This window comes from Podarcis gaigeae, assembly GCF_964106915.1.
Source record: "Podarcis gaigeae genome assembly, chromosome: 8".
In the NCBI taxonomy this organism is placed as follows: domain Eukaryota; kingdom Metazoa; phylum Chordata; class Lepidosauria; order Squamata; family Lacertidae; genus Podarcis; species Podarcis gaigeae.
Window position 1 is genome coordinate 80,610,592 of NC_139684.1, and position 20,048 is coordinate 80,630,639.

At 43.9% G+C, this 20,048-nt stretch overlaps 2 protein-coding genes across 2 annotated transcripts in view; both read right to left on the reverse strand.

The window, feature by feature from the left end:
• LOC310850493 (hemicentin-1-like) overlaps positions 1 to 19,743 on the reverse strand; it is a 43,073-nt gene extending 23,330 nt beyond the window's left edge. The window contains exons 1-10 of the mRNA XM_083752014.1: positions 18,266 to 19,743; positions 12,816 to 13,070; positions 11,781 to 12,053; positions 10,079 to 10,339; positions 8,804 to 9,182; positions 7,570 to 7,877; positions 3,914 to 4,159; positions 2,525 to 2,785; positions 1,405 to 1,650; positions 232 to 492 (exon numbers count right to left, since the gene is read on the reverse strand). Of these exons, the coding sequence (XP_083608140.1) occupies positions 232 to 492; positions 1,405 to 1,650; positions 2,525 to 2,785; positions 3,914 to 4,159; positions 7,570 to 7,877; positions 8,804 to 9,182; positions 10,079 to 10,339; positions 11,781 to 12,053; positions 12,816 to 13,070; positions 18,266 to 18,398 (2,623 nt within the window). The 5' untranslated portion in view covers positions 18,399 to 19,743. The remainder of the gene's footprint in view (positions 1 to 231; positions 493 to 1,404; positions 1,651 to 2,524; positions 2,786 to 3,913; positions 4,160 to 7,569; positions 7,878 to 8,803; positions 9,183 to 10,078; positions 10,340 to 11,780; positions 12,054 to 12,815; positions 13,071 to 18,265) is intronic.
• On the reverse strand, positions 5,048 to 7,156 carry LOC310851739 (cell adhesion molecule CEACAM6-like; the record flags this gene model as incomplete). The annotated part of the gene is made up of 2 exons (XM_083754407.1): positions 6,400 to 7,156; positions 5,048 to 5,316 (listed from the first exon to the last, which is right to left on the reverse strand). The coding sequence occupies exons 1-2, from the start codon at positions 6,704 to 6,706 to the stop codon at positions 5,048 to 5,050; spliced, it is 576 nt and encodes a 191-aa protein (XP_083610533.1). The 5' UTR covers positions 6,707 to 7,156.
• Positions 19,744 to 20,048: the final 305 nt, after the last annotated feature.

Genomic DNA, 20,048 nt, shown 5'->3' on the forward strand with positions numbered 1-20,048 from the left:
CCAAGACCAGGAACTGGATTTCACCTGAAGAAGAGAAACTTCATGGTACTTCAGGAGCTGAAGTGGACAGTGAGGTGACAGAATATAAGGAATGCATCCTGGAAACCAAAATGGCCACGAGACAGAGTTCGCAAAATCAAGTCCCCATTGTACAGATGAACAGTGACTGCAAGGACAGTCTTATCAGCCACAGAAAGGCACACGTGCAGCCTGGCCATTCAACCTACTCACCCAGGACGCTGATCTCCAGGCTGGTGTGGCTGAAAAGGCCAGTGGCATCATTGGTGGCATTACAAGTATATTTGCCGGCATCATTTAGAGAAAGATGCGAGATCAGGAGTTGGGACTCGTTCTGAGCTTCCAGAAGTTTCTCATTATGATACCAAGAATAATTGGCAGGTGGGTTAGAGTTGGCAGAACACGAGAGGTTAAGGGTGGATTGGTCTCTATAAACTGGCTCCTGAGGATCGATTGTGGGGATGTCAGGCCCGTCTGAAGTAAATATAGGAAAACCACATGTTGGAAAGGGCCAGGTTGTGCTAGTAGTAAGGGTGCTACTCAGATGTTACCACACTGATGCCAAAACACAGAACCTCTGGTACGGTTCCCCCCCCCCCCAACCTGCTGTCCCCATGCAGCAATTCCAACCTGGAGAAATATCCCTGGGAATGGATGCTCAGTGAGTATATCACCTCAGGGTGGTTTGAAAGAATATCAGGACCCTAAGGGTTTGAGCTGGGGGGTAGGAATGCTAAATCCTCATTATTTACCCTTCTCTAGTATTCCTCCCTACTGGCCACTAAGACTTTCAAGCTTCAGTTACAGTTTTCTGGCCTTTGGAAAATGAGCAAAGTACCCTGAATGCTACACACAACGTTAGCTAAGAAACCCTTTCAACTCCGTAAGGAAGTTGTATTATTTGAAATTTCTATTTGTGTACTTGGAGAGTGTCTGGGGGAGTGAGGGAGGGGCCTGTCTTGGATGAAATGGAGCATAGGAAAAAAATATCTAATAATAAGAATAGGATTAGGGGTTAGCAATATGATTGACCTGCGGACCAATTCATAGTTGAGTCACAGGGGTGGGTCAAATCTCTATACTGGCTGCATGAAGTCAAGAAGAGTAACTCATAGATAGTTGCATTGGAGAACCACACTGCTCTCAGAAAAAGAGGGTGGCTATAGCAAACGTGTGCTCAGGGCAGACTCTGGCAGTTTTGACTCCCTCCTGAAGCCAGTTGTGTTAGAGCTGAAAGAGCCACTTTTGTCTGCTACAGAAAGTAGAACATGATGGGGCGACCTATGACTGACTGCGGCTGGGTTTGGACTATGGGACCCCAGTTGCCTGTCATTGCCCACATACTCAGTCAAGACTTACAGAAGATTTGCAGCCAATGTGGCTCACTGGAACTTTCAGAGAAGCTGTTGTTCCCAAAGCAGGTGTAGTTGGCCTCATCGTTCCTGGTGGCTGGGTTGAGAATGAGCCTCTGGTTGTTGTTGTCTAAAGAGATATGACCTCCTCCTTCAATCACCTGGCTTCCCTTCAGCCAGTAATATGAAACATTGGTGCCAGCAGCACTGCAGTTCAAAGTGATACTATCGTTTTCTTTGGAATTAGAGGGGCCGGAAATGGTCACATTACGTACCTCTCCTGTTGAGAAAGAAAAGTTGCAAAAGGGCTCCATGTTTCTTGTAGTGCAACAGCCCTGGATTTTGATCAATTTGGAAGAGAACCAATATTAAGAGAAACAGGCACTGGGCCCAGACAGACAAAGGAAGAGACCACTGGAAAAGTCAACGCTGGGAGTGTGTTGTGCTACCAGTCTACAGTTTGCTTCCTCGACAACATTTAAGACAGAAGAAAGCACTTCACAAAGGACAGAGATTTTGTGGCCAAACATCACAGCCATATTCTACCCCCCCAAAAAAAAACCAGCTTGAAAAGACAGTAAAATGAAAATTAGCTTTGTTATTATAAAATAAATATAAAGACTTAGTGACAGGTGAAACCTTCCAGTTGATACCAGAGGAAGTGGGAAGACTTCTAGCTAAACTTTGGAACCCTGAAAAGGTTGAGTGCATACAAGGAACAGAATTGGTCCATTGACTGAGAGTTTGTGACTTGGAATGTGCAACACACCATGAGGAAAAGTGAGGACTGAGGCAACAATGGATTGAGACAGATGAGAAGGCGCATTTTTTGTTTGTTATCTGGGAGTTTTCATTGACAGGGAAAAAATAGTGTGAGTCCAGAAATATGGTAAGGAACTGGATTTGACCTGAAGAAGAGAAACTTCATGGTACTTCAGGAACTGAACTGGAGTGATCGCCATGGATACTGTAAAGGGACAGTGAGGTGACAGAATATGAGGAATGCATCCTGGAAGCCAAAATGGCCACGAGACAGAGTTCGCACAATCAAGTCCCCGTTGTACAGATGAAGCAGTGACCACAAGGACAGTCTTATCAGCCACAGGAAGGGACACGTTTGCCTAGGATGCAGCCTGGCCATTCAAGCTACTCACCCAGGATGCTGATCTCCAGGCTGGTGTGGCTGAAAAGGCCAGTGACATCATTGGTGGCATTACAAGTATATTTGCCGGCATCATTTAGAGAAAGATGCAAGATCAGAAGTTGGGACCCGTTCTGAGATTCCAGAAGTTTCTCATTATGATACCAAGAATAACTGGCAGGTGGGTTGGAGTTGGCAGAACACGAGAGGTTAAGGGGGAAGTCCTCTATGTAAACTGGCTCCTGAGGGTCGATTGTGGGGATGTCGGGCCCGTCTGAAGCAAATATAAGAAAACCAAATGTTGGAAAGGGCCAGGCTGTGCTGGTAGAAGAGGTGCTACTCAGTTGTTACTACACTGATGCCAAAACATGGAGTCTCTGGAACTGTTGTTTTTGCAACCTGCTGCTCTCATGCAACAATTCCAACCTGGAGAAATATCCCTGGGAATGGATGCTCAGTGAATATATCACCTCAGGGTGGTTTGGAAGAATATCAGGACCCTAAGGGTTTGAGTTTGGGGGTTGGAATGCTAAATTCTCATTATTTAGCCTTTCATATAGCAGAAAGCTGATCAGGATGCAGATAATATTCCAATCAGCCCATTGATCAAAGGGACAGATGCAGTAAAACCAAACAGTTCTTTCTGTTTTCTCCACAACTTTTGTTGGGATTGTCAAAACTGGGTGTGGCAGTGAGCCAAGTTGCTCGTAGATTTGGGTGACTGAAGGGAACTAATACCGGATCCCTTCTATAGTATTCCTCCCTACTGGCCACTAAGACTTTCAAGTTTCAGTTACAGCTTTCTGGCCTTTGGAAAATGAGCAAAGTCCCCTGCATTCTACACACAATGTTACCTAAAATAACCCTTTCAACTCCGTAAGGAAGTTGTATTTTTTATTTGAAATTTCTATTTGTGCACTTGCAGAGTTTCTGGGGGAGTGAGGGAGGGGCCTGTCTTGGATGAAATGGAGCATAATAAGAATAGGATTATTCTAATTATAAGATTATTCTAATAATAAGAATAGGATTAGGGGTTAGCAATACAATTGACCTGCAGAGCAATTCATAGTTCAGTCCCAGGTGTGGGTCAGATCTCTTATTCTTGACTTCATGCAGCCAGGATACTCATAGCTAGTTGCAATGGAGAACCACACTGCTCTCAGAAAAGGAGGGAGGCCGTAGCAAACGTGTGCACGGGACAGACCCTGGCAGTTTCTCCTCCCTTCTGAAGCCAGCTGTGTTAGAGCTGAAAGAGCCACTTCTGTCTGCTACAGAAGGTAGAATGTGATGGGGTGACCTATGATTGACTGCCGCTGGATTTGGACTATGGGACCCCAGTTGCCTGCCATTGCCCACATAGTCAGTCTAGACTTACAGAAGATTTGCAGCCAATGTGGCTCACTGGAATTTTCAGAGAAGCTGTTGTTCCCAAAGCAGGTGTAGTTGGCCTCATCGTTCCTGGTGACTGGGTTGAGAATGAGCCTCTGGTTGTTGTTGTCTAAAGAGATATGACCTCCTCCTTCTATCAGCTGGTTTCCCTTCAGCCAGTAATACGAAACATTGGTGCCAGCAGCACTGCAGTTCAAAGTGATACTATCGTTTTCTTTGGCATTAGAGGGGCCGGAAATGGTCACATTATGTGCCTCTCCTGTTGAGAAAGAAAAGTTGCAAAAGGGCTCCATGTTTCTTGTAGCACGATAGCCCTTGATTTTGATCAATTTGGAAAAGGAGCAATATTGAGAGAAACCGGCACTGAGCCCAGACAGACAAAGAGGAGACCATTGGAAAAATCAACGCCGGGAGTGTTGTACTACCAGTTGACTGTTTGCTTCCTCGACAACATCTAAGACAGAAGAAAGCACTTCACAAAGAACTGAGATTTTGTAGCCAAACATCAGAGCCATATTCTACCCCCCCCCAAAAAAAAAACAGCTTGAAAAGACAGTAAAATGAAAATTAGCTTTGTTATTATAAAATAAATATAAAGACTTAGTGACAGGTGAAACCTTCCAGTTGATACCAGAGGAAGTGGGAAGACTTCTAGCTAAACTTTGGAACCCTGAAAAGGTTGAGTGCATACAAGGAACAGAATTGGTCCATTGACTGAGAGTTTGTGACTTGGAATGTGCAACACACCATGAGGAAAAGTAAGGACTGAGGCAACAATGGATTGAGACAGATGAGAGAGGAACATTTTTTGTTTGTTATCTGGGAGTTTTCATTGACAGGAAAAAAGTAGTGTGAGTCCAGAAATATGGTAAGAGACAGAGAGACTTCAAGACCAGGAACTGGATTTGACCTGAAGAAGAGAAACTTCATGGTACTTCAGGGACTGAACTTGAGTGATCGCCATGGATACTGTAAAGGGACAGTGAGGTGACAGAATACGAGGAATGCCTCCTTTTAGCCAAAATGGCCACGAGACAGAGTTCGCACAATCAAGTCCCTGTTGTACAGATGAAGCAGGTACTACAAGGACAGTCATATCAGCCACAGAAAGGCGCAGGTTAGCCTAGGATGCAGCCTGGCTTTCAAGCTACTCACCCAGGACGCTGATCTCCAGGCTGGTGTGGCTGAAAAGGCCAGTGGCATCATTGGTGGCATTACAAGTATATTTGCCGGCATCATTTAGAGAAAGATGCAAGATCAGAAGTTGGGACCCGTTCTGAGCGTCCAGAAGTTTCTCATTATGATACCAAGAATAATTGGCAGGTGGGTTGGAGTTGGCAGAACACGAGAGGTTAAGGGTGGATTGGTCTCTATAAACTGGGTCCTGAGGGTCGATTGTGGGGATGTCGGGCCCGTCTGAAGTAAATATAGGAAAACCACATGTTGGAAAGGGCCAGGCTGTGCTGGTAGAAGAGGTGCTACTCAGTTGTTACTACACTGATGCCAAAATATAGAGCCACTGGAACAGTGGTTTTTTCCGAACCTGCTCTCCCCATGCAGCAATTCCAACCTGGAGAAATATCCCGGGGAATGGATGCTCAGTGAATATATCACCTCAGGGTTTTTTTGGAAGAATATAAGGCCCCAAGGGTTTGAGCTGGGGGGTAGGAATGCTAAATCCTCATTATTTAGCCTTTCATGTAGCAGAAAGCTGATCAGGATGCAGATAATATTCCAAGCAGCCCATTGATCAAAGGGACAGATGCAGTAAAACCAAACAGTTCTTTCTGTTTTCTCCACAACTTTTGTTGGGATTGTCAAAACTGGGTGTGGCAGTGAGCCAAGTTGCTCCTAGATTTGGGTGGCTCAAGGGAACTAATACCGGATCCCTTCTATAGTATTCCTCCGTATTGGCCACTAGACTTTCAAGCTTCAGTTATAGCTTTCTGGCCTATGGAAAATGAGCAAAGTCCTCTGCCTGCTACACACAAGGTTACCTAAAATAACCCTTTCAACTCCATAAGGTAGTTGCATTTTTTATTTGAAATTTCTATTTGTGTACTTGGAGAGTGTCCGGGGGAGTGAGGGAGGGGCCTGTCTTGGATGAAATGGAGCATAGGAAAAAAATCTCTAATAATAAGAATAGGATTAGAGGTTAGCAATATGATTGACCTGCAGACCAATTCATAGTTGAGTCCCAGCTGTGGGTCAGATCTCTTACTCTTCTTGACTTCATGCAGCCAGTATACTCATAGCTAGTTGCAATGGAGAACCACACTGCTCTCAGAAAGAGAGAGAGGCCGTATCATAAGTGTGCACAGGGCAGACTCTGGCAGTTTCTCCTCCCTTCTGAAGCCAGCTGTGTTAGAGCTGAAAGAGCCACTTTTGTCTGCTACAGAAAGTAGAACATGATGGGGCGACCTATGACTGACTGTGGCTGGGTTTGGACTATGGGACCCCAGTTGCCTGTCATTGCCCACATAGTCAGTCTAGACTTACAGAAGATTTGCAGCCAATGTGGCTCACTGGAACTTTCAGAGAAGCTGTTGTTCCCAAAGCAGGTGTAGTTGGCCTCATCGTTCCTGGTGGCTGGGTTGAGAATGAGCCTCTGGTGGTTGTTGTCTAAAGAGATATGACCTCCTCCTTCAATCAGCTGGCTTCCCTTCAGCCAGTAATACGAAACATTGGTGCCAGCAGCACTGCAGTTCAAAGTGATACTATCGTTTTCTTTGGCATTAGAGGGGCCGGAAATGGTCACATTACGTGCCTCTCCTGTTGAGAAAGAAAAGTTGCAAAAGGGCTCCATGTTTCTTGTAGCACGATAGCCCTTGATTTTGATCAATTTGGAAAAGAACCAGTATTAAGAGAAATTGGCACCGGGCCCCGACAGACAAAAGAAGAGACCATTGGAAAAATCAACGCCGGTAGAGTGTTGTACTACCAGTTGACGGTTTGCTTCCTCGACAACATTTAAGACAGAAGATAGCACTTCACAAAGAACTGAGATTTTGTGGCCAAACATCAGAGCCATATTCTACCTCCCCAAAAAAACCCCAACTTGAAAACACAGTGAAATGAAAATTAGCTTTGCTATTATAAAGGAAATATAAAGACTTAGTGTCAGGTGAAACCTTCCAGTTGATACCAGAGGAAGTAGGAAGACATCTAGCAAAACTTTGGAACCCTGAAATTGTTGACTGTATACAAGGAACAGAAATGGTCCATTGACTGAGAGGTTGTGACTTGGAATGTGCAACACAACATGAGGAAAATTGAGGAGTGAGGCAACAATGAATTGAGACAGATGAGAGAGGCGCAATTTTGTTTGTTATCTGGGAGTTTTCATTGACAGGAAAAAAGTAGTGTGAGTCCAGAAATATGGTAAGAGACAGAGAGACTGCAAGACCAGGAACTAGATTTGACCTGAAGAAGAGAAACTTCATGGTACTTCAGGAACTGAACTGGAGTGATTGCCATGGATACTGTAAAGGGACAGTGAGGTGACAGAATACGAGGAATGCATCCTGGAAGCCAAAATGGCCACGAGACAGAGTTCGCACAATCAAGTCCCCGTTGTACAGATGAAGCAGTGACCGCAAGGACAGTCTTATCAGCCGCAGGAAGGCGCACGTTACCCTAGGATGCAGCCTGGCCATTCAAGCTACTCACCCAGGACGCTGATCTCCAGGCTGGTGTGGCTGAAAAGGCCAGTGACATCATTGGTGGCATTACAAGTATATTTGCCGGCATCATTTAGAGAAAGATGCGAGATCAGGAGTTGGGACTCGTTCTGAGATTCCAGAAGTTTCTCATTATGATACCAAGAATAATTGGCAGGTGGGTTGGAGTTGGCAGAACACGAGAGGTTAAGGGGGAAGTCCTCTATGTAAACTGGGTCCTGAGGGTCGATTGTGGGGATGTCGGGCCCGTCTGAAGCAAATATAGGAAAACCACATGTTGGAAAGGGCCGGGCTGTGCTGGTAGAAGAGGTGCTACTCTGTTGTTACTACACTGATGGCAAAACATAGAGTCTCTGGAACTGTTGTTTTTGCAACCTGCTGTTCTCATGCAACAATTCCAACCTGGAGAAATATTCCTAGGAATGGATGCTCAGTGAATATATCACCTCAGGGTGGTTTGAAAGAATATCAGGACCCTAAGGGTTTGAGCTGGGGGGTAGGAATGCTAAATCCCCATTATTTAGCATTTCACATAGCAGAAAGCTGATTAAGATGCAGATAATACTCCAATCAGCCCATTGATCAAAGGGACAGATGCAGTAAAACCAAACAGTTCTTTCTGTTTTCTCCACAACTTTTGCTGGGATTGTCAAAACTGGGTGTGGCAGTGAGCCAAGTTGCTCGTAGATTTGGGTGACTGAGGGGAACTAATACCAGATCCCTTCTATAGTATTCCTCCCTACTGGCCACTAAGACTTTCAAGTTTCAGTTACAGCTTTCTGGCCTTTGGAAAATGAGCAAAGTCCCCTGCATGCTACACACAACGTTACCTAAAATAAACCTTTCAACTCCGTAAGGAAGTTGTACTTTTTATTTGAAATTTCTATTTGTGTACTTGGAGAGTGTCCGGGGGAGTGAGGGAGGGGCCTGTCTTGGATGAAATGGAGCATAGGAAAAAAATCTCTAATAATAAGAATAGGATTAGGGGTTAGCAATACAATTGACCTGCAGAGCAATTCATAGTTCAGTCCCAGGTGTGGGTCAGATCTCTTATTCTTGACTTCATGCAGCCAGGATACTCATAGCTAGTTGCAATGGAGAACCACACTGCTCTCAGAAAAAGAGGGAGGCCGTAGCAAACGTGTGCACAGGACAGACTCTGGCAGTTTTGACTCCCTCCTGAAGCCAGTTGTGTTAGAGCTGAAAGAGCCACTTTCGTCTGCTACAGAAAGTAGAACATGATGGGGTGACCTATGACTGACTGCGGCTGGGTTTGGACTATGGGACCCCAGTTGCCTGTCATTGCCCACATAGTCAGTCTAGACTTACAGAAGATTTGCAGCCAATGTGGCTCACTGGAATTTTCAGAGAAGCTGTTGTTCCCAAAGCAGGTGTAGTTGGCCTCATCGTTCCTGGTGGCTGGGTTGAGAATGAGCCTCTGGTTGTTGTTGTCTAAAGAGATATGACCTCCTCCTTCAATCAGCTGGCTTCCCTTCAGCCAGTAATATGAAACATTGGTGCCAGCAGCACTGCAGTTCAAAGTGATACTATCGTTTTCTTTGGCATTAGAGGGGCCGGAAATGGTCACATTACGTACCTCTCCTGTTGAGAAAGAAAAGTTGCAAAAGGGCTACATGTTTCTTGTAGTGTAACAGCCCTGGATTTTGATCAATTTGGAAAAGAACCGATTGTAGAGAAACAAGCACTGGGCCCAGACAGACAAAGAAGAGACCATTGGATAAATCAATGACGGGAGTGTGTTGTGCTACCAGTTGACAGTTTGCTTCCTTGACAACATTTAAGACAGAAGAGAGCACTTCACAAAGAACTGAGATTTTGTGGCCAAACATCACAGCCATATTCTACCTCCCCCCAAAAACCCCACTTTGAAAAGACAGTGAAATGAAAATTAGCTTTGTTATTATAAAGGAAATATAAAGACTTAGTGACAGGTGAAACCTTCCAGTTGATACCAGAGGAAGTGGGAAGACATCTAGAAAAACTTTGGAACCCTGAAATTGTTGACTGTATACAAGGAACAGAAATGGTCCATTGACTGAGAGGTTGTGACTTGGAATGTGCCACACACCATGAGGAAAAGTGAGGAGTGAGGCAACAATGGATAGAGGCAAATGAGAGAGGCACATTTTTTGTTTGTTTTCTGGGAGTTTTCATTGACAGGAAAAAAGTAGTGTGAGTCCAGAAATATAGTAAGAGACAGAGAGACTCCAAGACCAGGAACTGGATTTGACCTGAAGAAGAGAAACTTCATGGTCCATCAAGAACTGAAGTGGAGTGATCACCATGAATACTGTAAAGGGACAGTGAGGTGACAGAATACGAGGAATGCATCCTTTTAGCCAAAATGGCCACGAGACAGAGTTCGCACAATCAAGTCCCCATCGTACAGATGAAGCAGTGATTACAAGGACAGTCTCATCAGCCACAGGAAGGCACACGTTTGCCTAGGATGCAGCCTGGCCATTCAAGCTACTCACCCAGGACGCTGATCTCCAGGCTGGTGTGGCTGAAACGGCCAGTGACATCATTGGTGGCATTACAAGTATATTTGCCAGCATCATTTAGAGAAAGATGCGAGATCAGGAGTTGGGACCCGTTCTGAGCGTCCAGAAGTTTCTCATTATGATACCAAGAATAATTGGCAGGTGGGTTGGAGTTGGCAGAACACGAGAGGTTAAGGGTGGATTGGTCTCTATAAACTGGGTCCTGAGGGTCGATTGTGGGGATGTCGGGCCCGTCTGAAGCAAATATAGGAAAACCAAATGTTGGAAAGGGCCAGGCTGTGCTGGTAGAAGAGGTGCTACTCAGTTGTTACTACACTGATGCCAAAACATAGAGTCTCTGGAACTGTTGTTTTTGCAACCTGCTGTTCTCATGCAACAATTCCAACCTGGAGAAATATTCCTAGGAATGGATGCTCAGTGAATATATCACCTCAGGGTAGTGTGGCTGAAAAGGCCAGTGGCATCATTGGTGCCATTACAAGTATAATTGCCGGCATCATTTAGAGAAAGATGCGAGATCAGGAGTTGGGACTTGTTCTGAGCGTCCAGAAGTTTCTCATTATGATACCAAGAATAACTGGCAGGTGGGTTGGAGTTGGCAGAACACGAGAGGTTAAGGGTGGATTGGTCTCTATAAACTGGCTCCTGAGGATCGATTGTGGGGATGTCGGGCCCGTCTGAAGCAAATACAGGAAACCACATGTTGGAAAGGGCCAGGTTGTGTTACTAGGAAGGGTGCTACTCAGTTGTTACTACACTGATGCCAAAACACAGAGCCCTTGGAACCTTTGTTTTTGCAACCTGCTGTCCCCGTGCGATCTTACTGACCTGGAGAAAAATGGATGCCCCACCCTGGGAATGGATGCTCAGTGAATATATGACCTCTAGGGTATTTGGGAAGATATATAGTATATCATTAAAATTGGCTCTAGGTAATAGATGACTCTTAGATGCAAAGAGTATGAACTACAGGGGAAATCACTCACTACCCACTCTTGAGCCTTTCCTTTGGTATTGATCTATTAAGGAGCAGAAACATGATCAGGGTGCAGATGATATTTCAATCAGCCTATTGATCAAAAGACAGATGTATTGAAAACCAATGATTATTTCAGTTTTCTCTATGTCTTTTTTTGGGATAGCCCAAACAGGCAAATTGCCCTGAATGCTACACACAAGGTTACCTAAAATAATCCTTTCAACTCCGTAAGAAAGTTGTATTTTGTATTTGAAATTTGTGCACTTGAAGCATGTTGGCGGTGGTGGGGGGTGTTCTTGGATGAAATGGAGAATAGAAAAAAATCTCTAATAATAACAATAGGGTTAGGGGTTAGCAATATGATTGACCTGTGGACCAATTCATAGTTGAGTCCCAGGTGTGGGTCAAATCTCTTACTCTTCTTCACTTCATGCAGCCAGTATACTCATAGCTAGTTGCAATGGAGAGCCACATTGCTCTCAGAAAAAGAGGGATGCTGTAGCAAACGTGTGCACTGGACAGACTCTGACAGTTTCTCCTCCCTCCTGAAGCCAGCTGTGATAAGAGCTAAAAAAGCCACTTCTGTCTGCTACAGAAGGTAGAATGTGATGGGGCAATCTATGATTGACTGTGGCTGGGTTTGGACTATGGGACCCCAGTTGCCTGCCATTGCCCACATAGTCAGTCTAGACTTACAGAAGATTTGCAGCCAATGTGGCTCACTGGAACTTTCAGAGAAGCTGTTGTTCCCAAAGCAGGTGTAGTTGGCCTCATCGTTCCTGGTGACTGGGTTGAGAATGAGCCTCTGGTTGTTGATGTCTAAAGAGATATGACCTCCTCCTTCAATCAGCTGGCTTCCCTTCAGCCAGTAATATGAAACATTGGTGCCAGCAGCACTGCAGTTCAAAGTGACACTATCATTTTCTTTGGCATTAAAGGGGCTGGAAATGGTCACATTACGTACCTCTCCTGTTGAGAAAGAAAAGTTGCAAAAGGGCTCCATGTTTCTTGTAGTGCAACTGCCCTGGGTTTTGATCAATTTGGAACAGAACCAATATTAAGAGAAACAGGCACCGGGTCCAGACAGACAAAGGAAGAGACCATTGGAAAAATCATTGCAGGGGGAGTGTTGTACTATCAGTTGATAATTTGCTTCCCAGAGAAGATTTAAGACAGAAGGTAAAATCTCACAAAGAACTGAGATTTTGTGGCTAACAGTCAGCACCATATTCCATCCTGACCCCACACAAAAAATAAAACCAGCTTGTAAACAAAAACTGGCTTTGCATTTACAAAGGAAATATAGAGGCTTAGTGGCATGTGCAAGCTTCCTGTTGATATCAGAGGCAATGGGAAGACATCTAGGAAAACCTTGGCACCCCAAAGGAAAAGATTGACAGCATACAAAAAACCAAAACCAAATAAACAAATCAAATGGTCATAGCTGAGATGAAAAATCTATTGCATCAAGAATGCTGGCTTGGACACACCCTAAGGGAGAAAAGACATGAAAATAAAACAAGAGAAAATAAAACAGAGTCAGCCACTGGATGAAAGCACAGTGGAATCACAGCATGAGAGACAACAAGCTAAGAGCTTGAGGTCCAAATTCAGATATAAAGAGAACCCTTCATCAACCCAAATTGACAGCAGGGTGTAATCATTAAACAGGTCGGAGCAGATGATGTTCCTTCAATAGTGGCAACAGATAGCCATTCTCGAGCTACTCACCCACCACCTCAATTTCCAGGGTGGTGTTATTCTGGTCACGAGTCACTTTATTCACCGCCTTGCAGAGATACGTCCCAGACTGCTCCACAGAAATGTCTCGGATGAGCAGTTGGGATCCGACAGAATGTTCTGTCCCATTGATAAACCAAGTATAGACAATAGCAGGCTCTCCAACAGCTGTGCAGGTGAGCTGGATGTCAGAATGCTCATTGTAAACGCTTGTATTTGGCTGGATCTCAGGTGTTTCGGGTCCAACTGAGGCAAACAGATGAAGCTACCATGTTGTTATTCCAGAAGGTGACTAAGATTCCCTCCCATCCCTTCGCAACATGAAAGATTCCTTCACCAGAACAAGATGGAGCCAGAAAGACAGGGAATTTTTAGCTCCCTGATGTTCCAGGGAAAGGTGACAGACACAAGTAAATAGAACAGTGCTAAGAGAGAACCTTGCTAGGACTTATCTCTTCACATGGGTCTATTTGTTGCTCCTTGACAGGCATCCTAGAGACCTGTGGATCTCACCCCTAGATGTTATGACAACAAGCTTGGTGTATCTCCATACAGATCTACAGTGATGAGTCTTAGCTGCAGGCTGCTGGTTTTCGTTATTGTCACCTTGGTACGCATCCTTCCCCTTTGTTCCACCTCTGCTTTCTGGTTGTAAAATGAGATCCCAAGACCCCACTTCAGTCAATTTCTGCATAGCTACTATAGGGCCCTGCTCAGCAGCTTCTGGAATTACACTGAGGTTGCATCCACACTAGTCTCTTCCCTAGGAGTTGCCATCCTTTGCTCCTTCACTTTTTATGGGAAATTGTTGTGTCCCAGGGTTTTCTGTGTTGTCTTCGAACCTGACATATGGAGGTATGAGCAGGTAAAGGTAAAGGGACCCCTGACCGTTAGGTCCAGTAAAGGTAAAGGGACCCCTGAACCGCCGACCTTCTGATTGGTATGCCCTAGGCTCTGTGGTTTAACCCACAGCGCCACCCACGTCCCTTGGTATAAAATGTAATTCTAGCCTATAAAATGCAATTCTAGCCTATAAAATGTAATTCTAGCCTAAACATGATGCCTGGTGTGGATAAAATATTACCAAGGCTTTCAAGGGGGCCTTTCTTGAATGGGATGCTTTTGTGAGTAGACATTATAGGAGGATTCTGGCCATATGGACAGCTATTGCTGGATACAAAATGGTACAGTATTAAGCACCATCTATTTTAATTCCATTTCCAGCTAGCTGTGGAAGAGCAATGCCTCAGTAGCATACAAGGGGAAGCTATTTAAGTGAGACCATTTGTTCAGCTAACACAGTACTATTGAATGCGACTGGTAATAGGTCTCCAAGATCTCAGGCAAATGTATTTTCCATAACCTTTCACTTGAGGTGCGAGGCACAGAATCCAGAAACTTCCGTATTCAGAGCATGCAACTTTATCTTGTTGAACTATAGACTGTCATTGAAATGGCCCACAATGCAACTTACTGGCAAACACAATTTGTATTGTGTTATTTTATGCACTGTGACTTGCTGCTATTTTTGTTGATTATTGTTTGGAAATTATTTATCGTAATTGTTAAAAGTGAATTTCTGTTTAATTATTATTTGCTGATATTTAACTTCATTGTGTGCTATTATTATATTCTAATGGATGATTGAATATTAGTTTATTTGATATAAGTTGCTTATTTTAGGCTTTCATCTTGACATTTTTGTATAGGATCAGATTGTCATAAGGTGTGCCATCTTTGTTATATAGTAATATACTTGCGCAGAGTAATATAAAAAGGCGGTGTACAAATCAGAAATGAAATGAAAATGAGAGGCAGCTTTACAGTACCAACAGGTACAGGGCAGGAAGGAAATAATAAAAATTCCTTTTGAACTGTAGACAGAGAGGGCAGGACTGAGAAAATTAGCAGGACTGAGAGAAGTGCTCTCAGGGTTTAGTTTGAGCCACGGCTGAGACCAGGATCAAACTTTCTATTCATTGTCAGGGCTCAGCACTAGGAAGAAGGAAATAAATCAATTGTACAAACAGCACCTGTTTGGAGGACAACCTGCCAGTACTAGCTGGCACCATTTCCAGACACTGCTGTTCCTATTCTACCTGTCTCTAGGGAGAACTGGAATGACCTTTATTTAGATGACGCAATAAAAATGCTCAACTGGCTGATTCCTATTCTGCAGGGACACAGAATACAGCACAGGAGCGATGGCTGCACATACTAGCAGCCTCTGAGAGATGTTCTCTGGGATGTGCTGCAGGAAGTGGCACAGGAGGAAGTCCGCCTGACAGGGATGGCTCAAAATATTTTGCTGCCCCGGCAAAAGGTTGGTCCTCAGCCTTCTTGTATGCAACCAGGGTGGTGGCGGCATTTCATCTTTTTTACTTATTTATACCTTCATTGTAAATATTTATCGTCCTGCTTTTATGAACGAGTCCTCCCAAGGAGGCCGGCAAGTGAAAAGATCAAAACAATAAGCATTAAAAATGCAGCACAGAAAGATTGTGTTTCCTTTGCAAAGGGTTTCCCTGATTGAATCCTCCTTACCCAGTTTCTAGTAGAGGAAACAGACTATTCACAGCTCTATTCACTTATATGGAAAGGAGGGAAAAGTGGCTGCAGTCAGATCATTTAATCCTACAGATCAGAGATGGCTGTGCACTGTTTCCATAGAGGATTTCCCCAATGCATCTGGAGCCCCTGGCCTTCTGTCCTGCCAGCCATTCAAAACTTTTGTGGATCGTTCATAGTTTGCGTGCTCTGTCCATAACTAAAACAGAAACACTAGAATTTATGGCTAAAGTTTGTTAATACATTGGCAGGATTTTAAAAACACTTGTAATTTTAGAAATAGTACAGGAAATCTGAGGAAAAAAAATAATAATTTGTAGTAATGATATGCAGCTGAAAAGAAAACTTAAGGAACCGGGGGTGGGTGGAAGGGAAGTCATGGGGTTCAAAGAATCCCATTTTATGGATTTGATATTGTTTTTGTGCATATTTTTCTTTGTTTTTGGTTGTTATTGCATTTGCCAAGTGGTTTTTTTGTTGAAAATTTACAATTACAAAATTATTTAAAGAAATTAAGGCTAAAGTTCATCCTGACGTTTCTGAAGGCCCAGTTGCGTCCCTGAGGAGACTTAAAATAAATTTTGCCTTCAGTTTTTTAAAAAATGCATGTTGTGTCTGTGTATTAGGGCAAAGGCTTCTGAAGACAGCAAAGAACAGCAGCTAATCTGCCTTTCCAGTAGACTAATAGGGGAAGCCATTCTGCAGAAACAATAATAATCATGCCTTGCAATCTCATTTTATATGTGATAGTCGGTGAAATTGAATTTACTGTTTGGAGAATAAGGAACTTTAATGACCGTTAGGCACTGTGGGCCTGTTTTCCCAGCTCTGCCTTTCTAATAACTGAAATAATTACCAAGATGGGACCAGATAGCCAGGACTATACTATAGTCACAACAATGAACTCCTTGACGTCTGGCTCATTCTGCCTCAGTTTTGCCAGTGCAGCCCCCAAAAGTAGCAAGCTTTGTTCTGCATTTAAATCTATCCCCAAGAACACTTTTTAATCTCTTTGAACTACAGTACCACAAACTATATTATTGGGGTGGAGAAGGGAGTGTTGTGTGGCCATTGTGGGCTAACTCGGAACCTCAAAATCCTTTGATAAAAGGCATAGCTGCGGCTATATTCCCTTTGTTGCAAGAAGAGCCTTGTTAATAAACCTCCTTTTTCATCTCCCTAGCAGAGCAGGCCTTTATGCCTTTCGGTTGCAAAAGGCCGCCCCTGTCCTGCCTCGCTTGCCTGGGTGCCCTTTTACCCAAGGGAGTCACAGTGAGCGGTGCCAGCAACTTGCGCCTGACGCCAGCAAATAAAAACAGTTGTCAAGTTAATGAGAAACAGAGGAGGAGGAAGAGAAAAACAAAACTGTGTGAGGGGGGGAAATCCTGCAGAGGCCTTTCTGTGGCAGCCGAGACCGGGGCCAAGCCCGCTCTCCCTCACACCTGACTAGACTCTGGGGCGAACCCTCACACATCCCTCTCCTGATTTATTTGTTGCTTCAGAATTATCTGAAGTGGGCAAGAAAAGGGAAGGAAATAGATAAAAAAAGAGAAAGATGTTGGCAGCTTGGTTCGTTTAATCTTCATGGAGAGAACAGGTCTGTCAGTGTTCTCTGCTCAAAGGGGGTGGGCGTCTGGGATTTTATAAGTGGGCCTCAAAGCGAGATTTCAGAGATTTCTCAGCCTCCTCTCATGTCCACAAATAATGTCCCTCAGGCAAGAGGAACATGAATAAATTGCCTGGAAGAGCCACATGCCAGTTTGACCCACGAAATGTTCAAACTAAGGCAGAGCCAAGATGAATCTGAGCGAAATCCTCAGGCCATTTCTCTTCCTAGCTCTGAATGGCTTCACTCCTTCCTGTGTAAGGCCCTCAATATGGTGCTTGAGACAGAACAAATGGTGCCTGCCCTACATGGCAAACACACACATATATTTAAATTAAATACTAAAAAACTTAACTGTTTTCAGTTACTACAAAACTTATGTTCCACGACATCATGCTTCTTTTTGGGACTACCTGTTTCATGCTTTTATTTGGAACGATCTGTTGCTTCCTCTGTTCAAAAATGTAACCCAGACTCGTTGGGCCATATTATTAATATTATCCTTCCGCGTGTTGTTCCCAGAAGGACAAGTCAACTTTGATTTACTATGGAAATCCAATTCGGACTTTAGCCTGCATTTATTTTATGGTTGTTTCGCTCATTGTAAAAAAAAAAACAAAACCCAACCACACCTATTGTACATTTTATATATGCGACTGGGAAAATGAGAGGAAGTGCTTGGAGGAATTCTGAGGTTTGCATAACTATGCCAAATCTTTATTTAAAAACAACCAAACGCAGCAAAAACAGCCGTGTGGACTGAGCCACCTAATGCTGTTTGTTGGAAAAGAAAGAAAAATGGAAAACAGGGTGGGGAATGAAATGGGGTATTCTGGAAGAGGGCATGGCAGACTGGCAAAGATAATGAACAGGACCATTCCTGTTAGAAGGTGAGGGTAAGCTACAATTTAATCTAATGAGGAACAGAGAAGACAAGGAAGGTGACCAAGGTGCTAGAGTCAGTCAGCAGCAGAGGTGGACTTCTGAACTGAACCATTGGGACTAGGTTTTCATGGATACCACAACAAAATTTGCACATTGCATTGGCACAGTTTAATCACCATATCTTGACTCTCTATCCAAGCATCATGAAGAAGTTCCCTAGAAGAAACCCGGAGAGATCTGAAGAATCAGAAATAAAATAAGACTTTTTTTTCGAAACCGAAGCACCTGAAGAGATGTAGAGGCGGGAGAAGATACCACAGGACAGAGAAGAAGCAGAGACCGGGACAGGTCCAATGGACGGCGCGTGGAGACAGATACTCACAGAACACTGAAATGTATACGGCATCACTCATTTCAGTGTAGGCTGGGTTGGACACTTGACAGCGATATTCCCCAGCATCGCTGCGGTTAATGCCGTGGATGGTGAGAGTCTGATTAGCATCGGAAAGCTGCATCTGAGAGCTCTCCCTGAGAGGCAATCCATCCCAGGACCAGGCGACACTGACATTGCTAGGCGTGGTGTTGCAAGTTAAAATGGCAGTCTCGAACTCAGTTAGGAAAGGGGATGGGGAAACAAGCACCTTGGGCTTGGAGAGATGTTCTACAGATGGAAGAGACACAGTGTTATCATTGCTGAGCTATGTGAAAGCATGAGAAAGGGAACCAAAGACAGTCCCCATTTTAGAAGCCGGGTGGTACCCAAGGCAGGAAAATCCAAATGGCAATCCAAATGCTGGTAAAATATAACACCACCAGATCATGAATTGCATTCTGATTCTTAATAGCACCCTGGAATTGGATGCCCAAAGCAAGCTGCTTCGTCCAGCATCAGCTCACATCAACTGCAGGTTGGAACTATCATATCACCGGTTTGAAACCAGAGGGTTGCCAACAGAGAACCATTAACAACAGTTTCTTTCTCCTACTGACGCTTGATGGAGATTGGTAGAAACAAATACCCAGCAAATAAGTACTTTGGAAATGTATTAACAAAAACAGAAAAGAACAGAGATGCTTCCACAGAGTCTGATGGATGCAGAACACATCTATAATTGACAAGTAATTGAGCTTTCGGTGTTTTTTCAGTTCCCACATTCGGCTACAAGTATTCAAGCGCTGTACAAGTGTTTGATCTGATAATATTTCAGTGCTGGTTCACGTATGTGCATTTCCAGCAACCCTGTGGATAATGTGTATCAACAGTCCGATTATTGTCAGAAAGCTAGACCAGACAACCATTTTGGCATATTAGCGGAAATAAATAAACAAATAGATGCCCAGCAACTTTGGAAAATAGTTAGATTTCACAAATCCATGATCTCATTCAGTGTTTCAGAAAACCTCCCTGCCAAATATGCAGATTTTTTAGAATTCTGAATTCCATTCCTACCTACTCAAGTTTAATACCCTTTTAACAGAATATGATAGCACGCGTTGCAACACTCAGATGAATATAGCTGGTATACTGTAGCATATGAACAAATGTGATCCAAACACACAAACATCAGTGATATAGACTACAATCTAGGAATCCATGCGTGTGAGAACACGCAGGCAGCGGCGAATTTAGGGAAGCATGACTGCTTCACCCGCACTGGGCGCTGGGCCAAAAGGGTGCCGCAGGGAGCGTTACACAGGGCACCCCTGGAATATTAAAACGCAAAGTCCACGTAGGCAACCAGGTTTGGGGAATCACCTCTGCTAAGTCAAATCAGACTATATTTAAATCATCCCGGAGTATTGATACGCCAACTCTGCCATTCAGGGGCAAGCAAAGACATTTTGGTGCAAAACAAGGAAAAATCCAGTGGAACCTAATGTAACATGGGGTGCAATGCATCAATAGATTTTCCTGCACCTCTCTGTTTTAAGAATATAGCTCTTGCTCATTGCAATAAGGCTCATGTATATTGTACCCCATGAGTCAGGTCTGTCCATTTCCTACAGTGCTGCTCATGGGTCACTCTTGCTTCTTCTACTCATTTTAAAGACAATGGGTTGCACGCAATGTTAGTCATTCTCAGAGTAGGCCCACTGAAATGACATGACTAAATTTGGTCCTTTCATTTCAGAGGGTCATTTTCAAGTAGAACTTTGGGTAGATA